This window comes from Plectropomus leopardus, chromosome 22, assembly GCF_026936395.1.
Source record: "Plectropomus leopardus strain MGB_pleo_1.0 chromosome 22, ASM2693639v1, whole genome shotgun sequence".
In the NCBI taxonomy this organism is placed as follows: Eukaryota; Metazoa; Chordata; class Actinopteri; order Perciformes; family Serranidae; genus Plectropomus; species Plectropomus leopardus.
This window is the reverse complement of record NC_142197.1, coordinates 15,904,619-15,921,562: the sequence shown is the minus strand read 5'-3', so window position 1 is coordinate 15,921,562 and position 16,944 is coordinate 15,904,619. Positions and strand designations below refer to the sequence as shown.

General features: G+C 39.4%; 2 protein-coding genes across 2 annotated transcripts in view; one reads left to right on the top strand and one right to left on the bottom strand.

The window, feature by feature from the left end:
- Positions 1-3,613, top strand: part of LOC121961240 (DENN domain-containing protein 11-like) — a 16,373-nt gene extending 12,760 nt beyond the window's left edge. Inside the window, exon 9 of the mRNA XM_042511150.2 lies at positions 268-3,613. Coding sequence (XP_042367084.1) covers positions 268-463 — 196 coding nt within the window. The 3' untranslated portion in view covers positions 464-3,613. The remainder of the gene's footprint in view (positions 1-267) is intronic.
- LOC121961239 (FYVE, RhoGEF and PH domain-containing protein 4-like) lies at positions 3,433-16,944 on the bottom strand. Its single transcript, XM_042511149.2, has 16 exons — positions 16,688-16,944; positions 12,728-12,868; positions 11,597-12,164; positions 10,095-10,569; positions 9,428-9,573; positions 8,189-8,345; positions 6,570-6,708; positions 6,339-6,397; positions 5,957-6,100; positions 5,553-5,725; positions 5,270-5,300; positions 5,097-5,180; positions 4,864-4,989; positions 4,631-4,774; positions 4,375-4,515; positions 3,433-3,974 (listed from the first exon to the last, which is right to left on the bottom strand). Exons 1-16 carry the CDS (start codon positions 16,812-16,814, stop codon positions 3,693-3,695), a joined length of 2,937 nt encoding a protein of 978 aa, XP_042367083.2. The 5' UTR covers positions 16,815-16,944; the 3' UTR covers positions 3,433-3,692.

Genomic DNA, 16,944 nt, shown 5'->3' with positions numbered 1-16,944 from the left:
GTTAATGAGCCTAACACAATCTCCTGACCTTTCTCCTCCTCTCACAGTAACTGTATTTATTAAATCTCACAAAGGGTAGATTTGTGCTGGGGGTTTTTGTGCTTTTTCCATCGTACCACTGCTGCTGTTCAGCAAAGAGGCAAGACATGAAATCCACATGAATGTAGGAGGAAAACTTACAGGAAAAAAAGATTAATTGTGTTGTGGAACTGGGTGCAGAGCTGTATAAAACTACTCACCCTTTCCTTTAAATGTCAACTTTTCCAGATTTTTCCTGGAGCAGAACAACAGGATTTTCCAGACCCTCAGCGAGGTGGCAGGGAGCCCTGATCCCACGCTGACCCAGGAGAGCGTGAGGGCCATGGGTCTGGATCCCCACGGAGATCGGCTCTTCCTGCTCCACCTGCTGGAGATCTACGGCTATGACACCCTGCTGGTGTCAGAGCAGCTGTGCTGCAGTTGAGAGACAACAGACGGCCGGCTTTCTGCCTTTCATCACTGATGGTTTTAAAGGGGGGGTTGCCTCAAGCAAACTTTGAGTGCTGCACTACTGACTTCTTCAGGACTGTCTGGAACTCTCTGGTATATTTTTTTTGTTGTATATCTCCCTGTGATTCTTTTGTTTGCCGTGGATCCACATCTTCAAAACCTGATGGCAAGAGCAACAACTGTCAGGTCTCATGTATTGTAACCCAGAGTAATGTGGTCAGTTCTGCTTGAGACAGCCTCTTAAGATGGATTACTCACCCACGGCTGATAAAGTGATTCTCTGGTTGAGTACAGCTGAAGCATTTCGACGCTGAGCCGTGTTTGAATGCATGGATGGCAGGTTCAAAACTAAGATGATGACAGGATCAAATAACTCCTTTGAATGAAACTTCCTCTAAGATGAAGCAAAATGAAGATGAAACAAAACGTGTACTGAGGATCAATGTATGAAAGTGAAAAAGAGAGGTAGCTGTCTTGTAAATAGTTGTTTTTTTTCCCTTAATGTATAGTGTGTAAGCGTATGTGTGATATGGGCTCCGTCTCTCTGCCAGTGTTGCTTTCCTTGTATCAAGTGCTGGATTTACACATCTCATCTTTAAGCCTCTTCGTCCAAATCAGGGCCTCGTTTCTTGAAATCTAACTTAGGTCACTACAAGCAGGTAAAACACCTTTGTCTTCAGGAGCCATGTCTGTTAGCACTGCTGTTTAACTGACATCATGGACTTTATAAAAGAAGTGGATATAGCCACCGTGACATTAATAATTTCTTTGTGGACTACCGTTTTAAAGCGCTGATTTAGCCATCTTGTTTTTTTGGAGCCAGAAGTGACCATATTTCGATAAAAGGCTGGAGCTGTGGAGGAGCGATGGGTGGATCTGACTGAGAACCTTATCATCACAAGGTGGCCATGCCCTAAAGCATTTCTTGCTTCATGGTCTACTTTACTTAAAATGGGACCATGAAAAATGAACATCATTCTCTACTGAACAAGACTTGAGACTAGCAACTGAGCCCATCAACTCATAAGGAAAATGTTGGGAGTCGTTTTCTCTGACACTACTATACAATCAGTTGAGTCGCACCCTGCTGGCCATTTGAAAGGATGCAGGTTTAAAGCGCTTCGCAATGGCTTCAATTTTCATGCATAGAGATAACCTCTTAATGCAACAAAAAGATCAATTTGCCATTGATGTTAAGCTAAGGGCATATCAGATTTTGTAATGATGTCCAACAGGCAAGGATGACGTTTACATGAACATGGAGGCAACTTCAAAATGGCTCATTTGCACCCGCACTGTCACCTGGACCTGCAGTTCAAAGGCTTTAGCTGTAACACAAAAAGCACTGTTTAGTCTTTAAGGCTTTTCTCTGATGTCGAGTCATGTTTTTCAGCTCTCATATCAAGACAAAGACAGGCCTTCAGGTGGCGAGTTCACCACTTCAGATGATTCTCTCAATTCAGAGACACTGAGTTGATTTATTTAACAGCTGCTGTCTGCAAAGTAGATCATAGAGAATCGGTTAAGACACAACTCTATAACTTTTAAGATCTGTACATTTTGAAGCACTCCATAGAACAAGCTTTGTCAACAGAAAGGTTGCACTTGTTTGAAAATTAAGTGAGAAACTTAAAGCTGCATTAATCATTTTTTTGGCCTCTAGGGTAAGAACAAAATAAAAGGCATACATTGCTACCACCACATCACTGACGCTGCGCTTTTTAAAGCAAATGTGTAAGCAAACAATGACCAGATTACACAACCTGCAACAAAAAGAAACATTAGCATTCACTTTTTTTTATTTTGTATGTTTCTTTAGTTCTACATCAGTCACCCCCATCAGCTATCTGCTAACTTTGTAGATAGAGTCGGTTTACCAAAATGCCAGAAACAGTCTGCAGATGCTGGAATATGTTGTTCCATAAAACCACTCTTGCAGGGCCAAACCTTTCTTGTGCTGTGCCAGCACTGGAGAAAGATCTGGCTGAACCCGTCACAAATCTGGACTAAACGGCAAAGAAGACATTGTACCATGTAGGTTGCTAGCTCGGAGACAAGTTTCAAGTAGGACGGAGATTTTGAAAACTAACACACAGGACACTTTCTACTGTCTGACATAGTCAGCCAATAACAGATTTCATGACCCACAGTCTGCATCCTAAGAGCTAAACTAATACATCCATAACTAGTTAGAAAAGCGCTATACAGCTACAGAAATTAGCAATAATTATCTGCAAGTTTGAGTCTGTAAAAAAACAGATTTAAAAAAGACTGATTAATGCAGCTTTAAACAATATTCCCTTTGATGAAACGTTTAGGATTTCAGGCAGCATACCTCCATAGATCAGGTTTACTTAAGCAGTTTGTGTGCAAGGTCAATGTTTTCGGGTAATCTCCTTTAGGAACCATCACTACATTACTGCTACATAGAAACACACTCTGAGAAAGATTGAAATAACTAACTAAATTAACATCACTTAAAGTCCATCGTATTGTTTATTTGCTACTGAAAAGGATGTTTCTTCTTTCTGATTGAAACATACCAAACACAAGCTAACATGGTGCTTTTTTTACTCCATGGGCTTCATGCCTGGCACATACAAGATATGATGTAGGTACTCCTGCAACAATTTAAGTCATTTTTTGTCATTTTTATCCATTATTTCTTTTCATTAATTATGTTTATTAGAGTTTGTTTAGCTGTTACTTGTTTTGAGTGTAAATATTCAATTGCTGTATCTGTGAAGAAATGGGATCAGTTGAATGTGTTTTATAAGGCAATTATGATCCCACAGAGCCTCTGTGTATCACTGGTACCCTCATGCAATTACGTGTTCAGCTGTCCGCTGTAAGAAAGCAACCTGGTGCACATCGCATGGCACCTTTTAGACCATATGTACAGAGCTGAAGCAACCATGTTTGTAGTTAAAGGGGTAGTCTGACTTATGTTAAAACACCTTTACTTTATTTATTTCACTGTAAACCATTTCAGAAATAAAGTACATCGCCACTTGTAAGGAAAACACAGTTCTCAGTCTGAATATTGATATTAACAACCTTTACATTCCTGAATTTTACCTCTAGATTTCATTCATTCTATTAAATGTTCGGTTTTCAACATCAATGGGATATTGTCTATTGTCTGTTGTATGTTTGTGTACATGCTTGTATGAGTACTTTTCATAGTACCTGATCTCAAACATTCAGGAGTGGTTTTCCTCATCACCGATGATGATAAATTCCTCACCATCTTCCACACTACCATTGACACCACATCTGGAGCCACTGGTGGTGATGTCATAGCCACCAGTTACAGCAACTTTGAGAGCAGTCAGCCAGCTCTGTTTAAGGTCCACGCCGTCACAAGTGAACGTGTGGGTGGTTTTGTTTTGGCTTAAACTGAAACAAGGCTGACACTGGAGCTCCTGAGGGGAATCCTCGAAAATGCAGCCCAGGAGTGGTATACTGGATAGGGGCTTCACATCCTGGAGATATAGAGGAGTGGGGATGAAAGAGACAGAAAAGCAGGTGGTGGATGTAAAAGTAGAAACTGTGCATGGCAAATCAGACTCTGCAGTTGACTGCAAAACATCTCTTCACTGTTTCAGCAGTGTTTCCTCTTTTTTCCATGTGGGTGCATTATTCCTGATGGTGACTGTTGTGTTGTGTGTTTACCACTCAGGAGGAGTGACTGTGTGTATGACAACATCACATCCATATGCTACAGAGACACTCCCACCCAAATAACACTCACATACAAACAGAAACGAGTATGAGGCATCATTGATCAAAGTTTAAAAATAAATGTCTCCTACATAATAAACTCAACAAACCAATACATCACATTGATAGATTAACATTATTCTCTATCACAGAGATTCCTACCTGTGGAGCAGAATATAGACGGAGGAGCAGCGGTTCAGTTTGGGTGATAACAGACCACACCTGTTGCCAGGTCTTGGGGTTGTCACCATACAGCAGGAAGCTACTTATTATACAGTCACTGGACCGCGGCGATACCTCGGACTGGAGAAACACATACAAGGAAATAAAATGTTGTTAAAGACTTACATGTTATGTTGTATTTTATGCTCCTGAAAAGGACACTTTCTTTAACCTTTAGAAAATGAACAAAGCTCACCTCCAGTATCTTTCTCTTCTTCCCCTCCACCCTCTCCCCTCTCTGACTGGTCAGGATGGAGTAGCAGGCTTTACACACTTTGTTCAGCTTGTTACCGTCATACTCCAAAGCCACTTTATTGTCTGAGCACTTCCAGCACACCACCTGGGGAGCAGAGAATGCTATCTATTCCTAAAAACAGCTTTTGTCTGTATTTTGTGTTCAATGCAAAGCTGTCACATGTCGCCACTCACGCAGCCACAGGCTCTGCAGTGATGTCTCCTCCTGGTGAGTGCGTTGAAAGGTTCCTGGCATTTCATACACACGGTCACCTCGTTGTCTCTGATCCAGCGGGGGGCGCGTCGTCCGAGTTCCTCAGTCTGTGAAACACGTGCACTTTAGCTGGGATGTTTTACAGAATTTTCTGAACACATGAAAAAAAAAAAACACACAGTACAACATTCATCTAGAATGGTATCAAACTTACTGGTTCTTCTACATTTATCTCCTTGGAGGCCAATTTGAAGGTTTCATTTTTCTTCTGAAACACGTCAATGGCTTCCTGGATAACCTAGAAATAAAACAGGTTTTAGAAAACAACAATTTTTGTAATCCATGTCACAATTACTGTGTTTTGCACATCAAGCTAAATAAAAATACCTTTATCCACTCATCTCTGTCTTGTTCAGAACTTGAAAAGAAACAACAAAAAAACAAAACACAGTTAGCAAACTTAGACAATAAATGCACTTAGATGATGTTCACAGTCTGCAATATGTCAGTCTGACAACACCAGTTAACTGTCAACGAACAAACAAAAAAATAACAAAAAGCAGCTCGACTGATATGATACACCCTGCTATTACCGCACGCATGCACGTACGCACGCACGCACGCACGCACGCACGCACGCACACACACACACACACACACACACACACACCTGGCCTGCAGCTCAAGGGTCCGCTCCTTTCCAGAGACCTGAAAGGTGTATGGGTGGTCTTCATTGTTGGTCTGCTGCACCTGCATGCCATCCACTCCGATCCTGCAGCGGACGGTAAAGCGCTGCCCAACCAGGCTGAACTTTGGAGTGCAGCACAGCAGAAAGTTGTTGAACTGTGGAGAAAAGTTACAAGACAAATTTACAAATTATCTTTTTATGAACATAATTAGTTTACATTTTAAGGCACTCTCAGCTAAAGCAAGTTAGAGAAGTTGCTGTTTAAAATAATTCTTTAACTTATTCTATAATAAAACGGCACATTTAAAAGCTTCTTGCAAGATTATGGATCCATGTTTGTACAAAAATGTCCAGAGAAATAGTGTGTCTACGTTTTTTTTTCTAACCAGGAATAAGTGCCTCTCCATGGCTGATGTGTTCCTGGCAGCAAGCTTGAGCAGACGACCTTCCCTGAGGAACTCGTTGGTCGGGTTGACCACCTCCTCCTCGCCAACCATCTCGTAGATCTCCAGCAGACGCTTCAGGCTCTCCTGCAGGTAAAGAAAGAGAAACACTTTCTCTTTCTTTGATGCCAACATCACCAAATGTAATAAAACAAATTAAAGTATGAGGAGCAACTGTACAGCTATAAAAAAAACCAAGTAGACAGATGAAACCACAATATTAGGATCATTTTTGACAATATAATACAGTTTATGTGTTATGCAGTAGTGGTGAAAAGCTTACTTAGCACAATGGTAAATGATGTGGTGTGTAATGACAACGTACAGCTTTATGGATGGCGCTGTTTGAGTGGGTGGCTGCCATGGAAATTGTTTGCAAGGATTCTGTGGGAGGAGAAAAAGAAATGCGTTCATTCTGCTTATTGCAAATATAATGACCCATTAGAGACAAACGGACACTTTATGAGGAAAAAGAGGTACCATAAAAAGGATATTGGTAGGTTGTGAAGTAAAGATAATAGCAATGATGGTTGTAATAATGGTACAGTATACATACTGTGAGCAAGATCATAATCTGGGTTATCCTTGGGCAGTTTCCTCAGGTAATCCCTGAGCAGCATCTCATACCGTGGGACCCTCTGGACTGGTTCCAACATGTGGTGCTGCAGGGTCAAGCTGCCACACACCTCCTGACTCTAAAAAAAGACAACATAAGTAAAATATCTCCCTCAGTCGTCTGGACTGTTATATGCATAGAAATAAGCACTGATGCATTCATTGACTTTTGTTTTTTAGCATTTACAGCAGCTTTATGTGCTTTTTTCAAGCCTTTTGAGAGAGATTTCCTAAAAATCTGTACATCATTTGAGGAAAAACATAATAGTTGGCAATGAAAAAAATCTTGTAGTGCAGGGATAGTCAACTTGCTCTGCTGGGGGCCACTTTTGCAAAATAACAACAGGCCAGGGGCCAGTCAAAGCGGCCCCTTACATGTTTCTAGGATTTTAGGACGTTTCCAGGATTTCAGGACATTTCTATGATTTCAGGACATTTCTATGATTTTAGGACATTTCTATGATTTTAGGACATTAGGGGCAAAGTTAGGACCTCTGTCACAGGGTGCAGGGGATCCTCCACTGGCGCATTTTTTGATAAACAAGCTCTACTTTGATGCTGTTTTATGCACTATGGCACCTTATGGATGCTAAATGCACAAAACCAATTCCAAGTGTGAATTGCATTTTTTTAACTGTCAATTAAAAAAATGGTTGAGGGGCCACCCGGCACCCCCATCAGAGGCCAGATTTGGCCCGCAGGCTATAAGTTCAGTATCACTGCTGTAGAGCCTACAGCCTATTTTGTTCTAATCTAATTTTCACTGCTGCTGCCGGCAACGAGAAATTGACTGATGTTACTATTTTTAAAGTCACAAGATATAGGTAGAGTTGGGAAATTGGTGCAAACGGCATTACAAATCTTGAAGTCTGTTTTTTTGGGGGGTTTTTTACACAATGTTGGAGTAGAGTTCACAAAATGAATATTGAGCTGATAAATCTAAATTTGAATCAGTGTGGGCTGCTCTAACTATAAACCAAAGATCCCCAATTATGCCAAGGTAAAATGGCATTATACTCTGAATTAAATATTATGCCAACAGAGGAATGTTTATTATTTAAGGAATTAGCCTAATAGGATAAAAAACACATGCAAATCATCCACCGTTTCCTGCTTTCAGAAATAGCGCAACATACGTTACGATACGTTTTCATGGGGATAATTTGGCCAATAAAAATGGGGTCTATTCATTAAATATTTAAAAGGAAATACAATTGTAAATGTTTAATATGTGTATAATGGCTATTTTTCATTTTTTCTTTCTTTTTTCTAATAGGGCAAGCAAAATTTTTGTTTGTTACTTGCTTTCTGTTACATGTGAGCTGTTTGTATAAACATGCTGGTTTTGTTTACTTTTTGTAAAGCTGGAAGATTGAAAAGTAAAATACTTAAAGACACCAACAACATGGGCATACATGATTATCTGAATGTCACAGAGTTGAAGGCATTTTAAAACCCAAAAGATTTGGGACTTTTAGAAAACATTTGGGCCTGGAGCCCCAGAAGCCATCAACTCCTCCCTCCCTCCGCTTCACCCCTGTCCTCCTGAGTATGTCTTACCTGTATGTCCTGAATGATGTTTCTGAAGACAGAGGAGCGTTCAGTCCAGGTCCTCACCAGCTCCATGGCCTGGTCAAAGTTTCTGACGTAGTCGGCATACATCCTCAGGAAGGGTGCGTGCTTCACCAAAACAGTACCCAGGCCTGGACTCTCACACCTAGTTTTGGTGGAAGTGGAAGTGTTCACTGCATTTTTAAATAAAAAAATTAAGCAAGGATGCTGGAGAAGTGAGAAAGAAGTTGGTACTCAAGAACACTTTATTTTTCTGTGAAAAAAAAGTGCGCCTGTGGGATGATGTTATTACCCTCTTGAATAAATTGTTTCAGTTACAGTTGATTAAATCTCCAGCTCGTGTATTTTGGGTCTGAACTGAAGAGGTTATGGGTCCATCTGGCTACAACAGCAGGATGTAGAATGATACTGAGACACTGGAAATTATCAAGCATTTGCTGTTTTAAGGAATGGATTGAATTGATGACAAAAATGGCTACATTTGAACGTGTTACATACAGAATAATGGGAAGAGAAGATATTTTTAATTAGGTTTGGGGCCCTTCAGGCCCTAATAGAGGTAATGACAAAAATGCCTGATACTGGCACCTGTAATAACAAATTGATAGATTCTGATATAATTGGCATCATGAGGACATTTTTTTCTCCCTTTGTCTTTACTGGAGTATTTTTGTGTGTCCAGGAAATGTCTCATGTTGAAGGTGTACTGAATGGATGTTTTCTGTGCCCTCTGTTTTAAGAAGAGGGGACAGTGAACATGTGTCCTGATTATGAGTTAAGACTTCTGTTTTGGTGTAATGTCCTTAAAAACATACAAGCAAGGACAGGTTAAAAGGCTGACTTTATGTATAATTTACACATTTTTTTATACTCAAAATAATTTGAGAAAAGTAAGCCATCATATTTAATGTTTTGGTAGTAAGTCTTGATGTTTACTACATTAAGACAAACACTGAGCATCTCCCCTGGTGATGCTCTGCCAGAGCTGCACTGCAGACTTACTTGTTTTTAAGCAATTGTAACAGCCTCACTTGAGAGCAGGTGACTGATGTAACCGGTAAAAAACAGTGTTCTTTTTTTGCAAAAAAACCCTCACTTCCACTATGTTTAAACAATGAAGCAGTACGCCTTGGAAGAGCTGCTGAAAGTCTTAAAGTGGTTCGTAAAAATGTACTTAGCAATTTGAGTTGTCACATAGCAAGTTGATTTTCGCAAAACAACACTCACCAGCGGCTGATGCAGTTTTCCAGGTCAGGAAGCAGGAACTGGTTGTGGAAGGAGTAGATAGAGGAAATGTTGGAGAATATATTTCGTATCACATCAGGAGGAAACGAGCCTCGACCTGCCTCCTCTGTTAGACGTAAGCAGAACACCTGAAGTGGGGGTTAGAGAGTCATGACATACTAAATTAGTTTTGCACGTAAACCAACACAAGAAATGAAAATAAGAAACAAGTTTGATGAGAATGTGGTGATAAAGAGTATCCCTGCCATGGCTCAAAAATTAACAGGATCTATGTTAAAGCATGGGGAGTTGTTTTTTCATAATTAGGTAAAAATTCTATAACTTTTCAGCATATTATAATTTGAGTGGACTTCGAAAAAATAGACCTTTACACCTCCTCTTGGCTCTGTTTTCCGGCTTTAGAATATCTATCCAGTGACAGCAGACGAATTACAGATCATTTCAGAAAGGGGGTTTTGCTATAAAGTGCTGCAGGGTTTTCCATCAGATTTAGGACTATTGAAGAAAACTGTCTACCCAAGCTTTGGCATCAATGAGCATAGTGTATCTAACAATGAAATTACTCTACATAATCGGCTCCATTTCATTTTCTTACAGACTTTTTTTTGCATTCTCATTGAGGAAGCCGCACATGGATTACCACACTGACCTGGTCTAGCAGGTGGAGACGAGCCACGTAGGCCCTCTCTGTCTGCAGCAGCTCGTTTGCTATGTTGTACAATTTCTGCTCTGTGCTCTCTTCCTTTTTTGGCTCGCCTCCTCCTCTCTCCTTCCTCATCTCCTCATCACTTAGTTCACCTTGAGACTCCTTGTGAATCCTGCCATCCTCTGTAGTTGCTTGATTCCACTTGCAGGAAGACCTGGAGCCGTATCCTACAGACATCTTGCCCTCTTCCATTTTGTCACGCATTACCTTCCCATTCACTACAGTGAAAGCTTTCCCCAGTATTATGCCGTTCATTTGTCCTGGAGAGTGCTCCTTCCTACTGCTTGACAGATTGGCTTCACTTGAGGCATGATTGAGTTTATGGTTGACTGGTGCTTTGACTGTTATGACTGGCCCATCACAGTTGGGAGAATGCAGCAGTTGCAGTGGAGAGCGTTCAGCTTTTTCGGTGGGAATCCTGCAGAAATAAAGTGAATCCATCAACATTTGGCCCAGTGACAAACAAGGCTTTTTCAAGTTGACCAAAAAACATAAAATAGGTTAAAACAGTACATGAAAAGGGTTTTTGCCTTTATGAGGATATCATTTATTTACTTAAAAAAAATCTATATTATTGAATCTATATTATTTTCTATTACGTATTTTGAGCATTTTAATTGAAAATTATATGACGACATCCGCAAAAATGTCATACCACTTAACGTCAATTAATTTTTCTTGTCAAATCAAGTATACTTAGTAAGTATATAAAATGAGACAGCAGCTAATTCAAGAGCTCAGCTTATCTAATATTGCTTTAGACGTAACCCTAATTGTTCAAGTTCCTTACCCATATTTTCAGCATTATCCCAAATGACAAAAGATTGTATCCCCCACAGTGTACCAGTGACCAAAAAGGGTAAATTTAATACTCTTTAAAGGGAACTTTTTAATCTTTCACCATTGTGCGGGGGTCTTTCAGGGCCTTCCTTATTGTGTATCATACTGTCTCATAACAATTTTTTAAAAAGCTCCATAAAATTGCCCAGATTGCTTGTTATCTCAGATGACATTGGGCAATTGACGATTTTTGAACAAAATGCTCCAATGCATAACAATAAACTAGATGTCACTTTTTTTGTAGTATTTAAGTGTATTGTTGGCAACACAGAGATTCAGGGTAATATTTGATATTTTAATACTTTTTGTAGCTTTTTTGCATTTCACCATGAGGTGCGGACAGTTATACGGTATGACATCTTGTAACTATGTCTTATAATTCTTTAACTTTGCATCATCCTCAATATGTTTTATCAATTGATGGACAGAGATAAATAGAAACAATAAATTTGATTTTCTATAAACGTCCTTAATTTTACTTCACAAAGGGCTTTTGACATCAAAATTGCACATCACGTCATAAGCTCAATAAGAAATGATTGAATTCTATATAGTGCTATATGAGGTGATTGAGGTGCAGAAATGGACCAAATTAAAAATCAAACCTGCTCTCATCCAGGTAAACAATCAAATCTGGCACGCTTAAAGATTTTCCCACTCTCCTCTCTTCTTCCGTCTTGCCGCTCGGGATTCTGTTCAGTCCGAGCCAGGATTTAGAGTTCTTGGCGGGGCTGTAGCTCCCCATCTTGCCCTGCACGGGGCTGGGGGTCCGCAGAAATCCTGAGAGAGGGCTGTGTCTCCTTGGGGACAACTTAGCAGGGCTGTGACCTCCTTCCCTCAGTGGGCTGCAGCTCTGAATGCCTCTCTTGCCTGGACTTGGAGATCCTAAAAGTGGACTGCTTGTACGATGTGGAATGCCCTGAGTATTTCTGGCAGGGCTGTGCGCTTTACACACTCCATTCAAAAAACTGCTCCCTCCTCCTTTGACGAGAGTCGGGGAGCCTCGACAATTCTTTGCTGGGCTCACACAAAAAACAGAAACTCCACAACCTCTACCGGGACTCTGCTCTGTGCTGTTATTTTGTTGAGGTAATAACTTCCCTGCAGTGGGACTGTGGGCTTGAGCTTGTCCTGCCCTCAGAGGACTCTGGAGGTGAGCTGGTTTAGGAGGTACTGCAAAGAGATATATTTTTTTTTATTTTATGAGATAATATTTACAGGACAATCCAGATTTGTGTGTGTGTGTGCACATGGAGAAAGAGAAAAGGGAGAGAGACATGCTGTGCTGCAGCCAGAAGAGCCGCTGACTGAGTTTACTCTCAGTGGTAAGTTGCCTAAAGAAAGTGAGGCGCTGTTCGTAAAACACTCCAGACGCCCAGACCTAAGAACACCACTGATTTCACACTACTGAAGTCACTCAGACCTCAACGTCTGCACCACAAAGCTGGTGGCAAATTCACCTTTAGCCATGGTTGTTGTCGCTATGAGTAACGGTATGACGTTATTATGTCAACAAGTCAACATACTGCCATTACCACGAAATGAATTTTTCTTATCATATCAAAAATTATACCCGTATTATCAGGAATGATATGATATGGCACACCCCTGATGCCACAGTCTTTTTTCTGTTTTCTCTGGTCATGTAGCACCAATTTCAAATGTATTTGCATCTTTTTACAGAATATAGCATTTCTTTTCAAGTTATGTATGTAGGCTACTGGATTTCAACATACCTTGTGGTTTGAGAGGTGATCCTTTAGCTGGGCTTCTTTCGTTGTCTTCCTCTGCACCAGGATCAGACTTTTCCTCCGATCCAAAGACTCTGTCACAAGCACCCCCACAGCTGTATGAGCCACACACGCCGCCGCCCACAACTAAAGGAAACATACACTATTACTATTCAAACCATTTATATCCATGTCTTTACACTAATTTTCTGTATACAACTTAAATCAGGCAGGTGAAATAATTAAACACAAAATATAAATTCGTTTGGTTGCATCATTACAAGAAAAATCAAGATGTCTTACAAATTCATCGTACACAAGTTGCCATCTTTGGGATCTTGACTACATCTGATATAAAATGCACACATTTTGAACTTTGAAGACCTGTTTTGTTTAATCCATGGAAACAACATACAAACTCTCCTACGTTTGGCGTGGGTATGATTCAGAGGTCCTGTTCCTCTTGAGCCTACAACTGCTGACAAATATGACATGCAAATGGAAAAACTGACCTTAACATAGTATTGCTCATGTTGAGACTGTTATGGCTCAAGTGTTTCCTCTACGGTTATTCAAACATTATTCTGTTGCATGTATTTTTTTTATTGGCACTGCAAGTTGTGCCCTGCAGGGGTGGGAATCCTCAAGGCCCAACAATATGATCTTGTCAATACTTAAGTCTTACTACAATATTATTTGCAAAATGCTGAGTATTGGGATAACATATATTTATATATTTATTTATATATTTACTTTATTACCTTTGTTAAAATGCAAATTGTGTGCCCAAAGAAAAACTTTTGTGTTTTGTCTAATAAGATTATTTTTAAAAATAAATAAGATTATATAAGTTTTTAGTCTGTTCATCTCACTTTAGTAATTTTTTTGCAGTGAAATGTATCTAATGAACTGACAAATCAACTGATTTAGTTGTTCTAGTGGTCTACTAAAAGTTTAGTTTGTATTTGCAATATTAATAATTTATATTTTAAAAAATGATACTTGGCTTTTATGTATCAATACAATATTGCCATACAAAACATTATGATTCTTTGCTGTATCAAATCCCCCCCAATGCCCTTTCTATTCCTGTAACGTGATTTTTTTCTACTTGTATGTTTCTGTTATGATGTTGTGGTTACTGGTATTGAGTCTGTCATGTGTCTGTGAGTTGTTTTTATTGTGCATGTTCCTTTTTGTGCTCACGCTGCAAATCTATTTCCCTTTGGGCTACTAAACACCAGAACCAATTGTTTTGCAAAATTTTGCCTTGTCAGAAAAATATCACATTTAAACAAAATATGCTCCCCACTCCCTGGTCATGCATTTACACACAAACCGTTTTATAACAAAATCATGCGTATGTGATCTTTAACCAAAGACTAAACTAGATGTGGTCTAAAGTACAGAATGTTCCAGGTGAGGTTTAGGTTCTATCAGGACTTCCCACAGACCAAACTAATGTATTTCTTGGTTTTCTATTTGATCTAATTAAGATCCGAGACAATAAACTGTACACGTTAAACACATGAAAGTATCCACTCCTGTTTTACTCTTTGAAATCTGACTATCTGACAACCTTACATCACAACAACTTACACATTGTGTCACTGTTTGTTTTCTTACCTGCAGGTTGTTTCCAAATTTATGCAAGATTATCCGTAACTTATATAACAAAGTAAAGCTTTGCTGTTTGCCCCCAGCTCTGCCGAAAAACAGATTTGTTGGTCATGTGTAGAGGGCTAAAAGCCTACTTTCTTTCTCAACACTAATACTTCCGCTTTCTCACTTCTCTCTTTTCTCAAAAGAGTCCAACCACTATCAGTTTTACAAGTTATTTCAGGATCTCTGAGATGACATTAAGCACTAAATAGAGTACTATTACTCCCACAGAGTATCTTGTAGTTGTTAGATTGCACTGACGTCAATGTGGAGCATCAAACCTTAAGGGAGAACAACAGAGAAAGATGCATATTGAAGGTTACAGCTATAGGTGACTGCATTTTCAAATATTCAAAAGCCCATAACACTTGAGGTTTTTTTCGAAGAACTGAGTCAGCCTGAAGAAATATTGAAAAATAAAACACAAAAATATTCTGAAGTTGTGTCCACTGACATTAAACTTAGGTAAAATGGTTATATCAAGATATACAGGTACCCAGATGATTGAAAAATTATAACTGTAAACAGGAACAGTTTCACAACACACCTTTTGTTTTTCTGCTCCGCTGGTTGTAATTCACAACTCCAGGTCAAGAAATAGTTTTGGCACATAACTCCCCCATAAAACCGCAACACTGAAGCTTATGTAGGCAATTTAATTTTGGTGTTATTGGGTAAAAATCCCAGGGTTTCCCACACAAACACATATATCATACATGGAGGTGGTGAGATTGAACTGAAAAAGCATAACAGTGTCTGTAAAACAAAAACAGCAAAAAAAGAAAAGAGGATTCATCACAACGAATGACTCTTTACACATTAAATTTGGTCATGCGATCCATTGCCAATACAAAAATATTGATTATAGCCAATTTTGTGGAGTTTTGCTCAAATAAAACTTGAAATTGGTGCTACATGACCAGAGAAAACAGAGAAAAGGGGCACTTTTCCCAGTTTTAACATCCCTCTTGCAAAAATAAAGAAAGCGATTTTCATCTTAATATGTAATAAATGGCCATATTTTGCAAAGACTCTTGTTTTAACAAGCCTCACACAAAGCCAAAGAATACTTTGCATTATAGGTCAGAGAGATGGACGGCATTGTTAAACCCTGCATCTGACTGTACCATTGGAGCAAACATACTTTTCTAATCTAAACAGATAGCTCTGCATCAATGGCTTTGTGTGTGTGTGAGAGACAGAGAGGGATTGACAAATGCTGGTCTCGAGACAAGAAAGCAAAGTCCAGGCTGAATCAGGGGAAAGAGATTTCACTGTAGTAATCCGACAAACTAAGAGGCTAACAGGCTAACTGCCTATAATGACATTCAAAAACGTGCATAAACACCAAGAGGCATTATATTCACAAGCTGACGGAAATATTTACTGATGTAAACTAGGCATAAAATTGAGTGTTAACCCTTTGAAACCTGGAGTGACTTCACATTTTCTGTGCATTTAAACCTTCAAACCCAGAGCAAATAGGTTTACTTTCTTTTGAAAACACAGAAAAAGTCAATGGGCAGCTTGTCAATAAGTGTTTTGCAAAAGTAGTGAATTTGGAAAATTATTCCATTAAAAAGCTAGGGGAAATGTTAAAAAAAAAACTATATTTATAACTATCTTAATTATTTTTTTCAAATGATTTCACAGAATTGTTACTATATTTAAGCACTTTTTCAGGTCATTTCCTTGTTTGTATTTGTTTAGTTTTTTTTTCTTTTTGATGCTAAAGTTCAGGTAATTTTCTTGCACTTTTTACAATATTTTTGCTAACTTTTGGGTCATTTCTTTTTAAAGTGCTCAGTGCATTCTTCCAATGTTTTAGGAAGAAACCAATCAAGTTTGCTCAGGTTCCAAATGGTTAATGTCTTTACCAGCTGCCCTGGTCACCCTCTTACAGGGCAGTTTAAACCTTGACAATCTGGATAATCTGGTTGCAGTGAACATGGACAAATGTCTGACATATTGGTAAATATTCATATAACATTTGAATAGTGTTTCAAAACAATAACCACCATTCATTTTTGCAACAAACTCCACTAAAACTCAATAGTTTGTCTACGGTGAGACAATACTAACAGGGGTAAGTGGGAGTAGCTGCTACTTGACTGGTCACTTTTTATCCATTTTAGCAAGTAAACAATTGCAGTTTTTCATTTGCTATGCAGCCTTCATTGAATGCTGGCTCTTTTGGAGCCAAAACAGGGCAATTACTTGATTATTATTCTGGTTTTGTGCCATTATTTTGATTAGAATTGATGCCATAGTGAGAAAGCTACACTTATATGAAAGGTACATCACCTGTGTGTGAGGCGACGCAGTCCACAGCAGCACCTTTGACCTTCCGTCTGACTGCCACCCGTCTGAACTCCTCCGTCTCGCGACTGCAGTTCAGAGTCAAACTATTTCTCTTTTTCAAGTCAAACATTGTTACAAAATAGCCTCAGTTCAAAGTTCAGCGCGCTGTTTCCCCAAAAAGGCGGTAGACTGCACCCGTTTGCTACTTCACGTGCTCAATCACTGCCACCAGCTCTCTCCAGCTGTTTGATAAGCCCCGC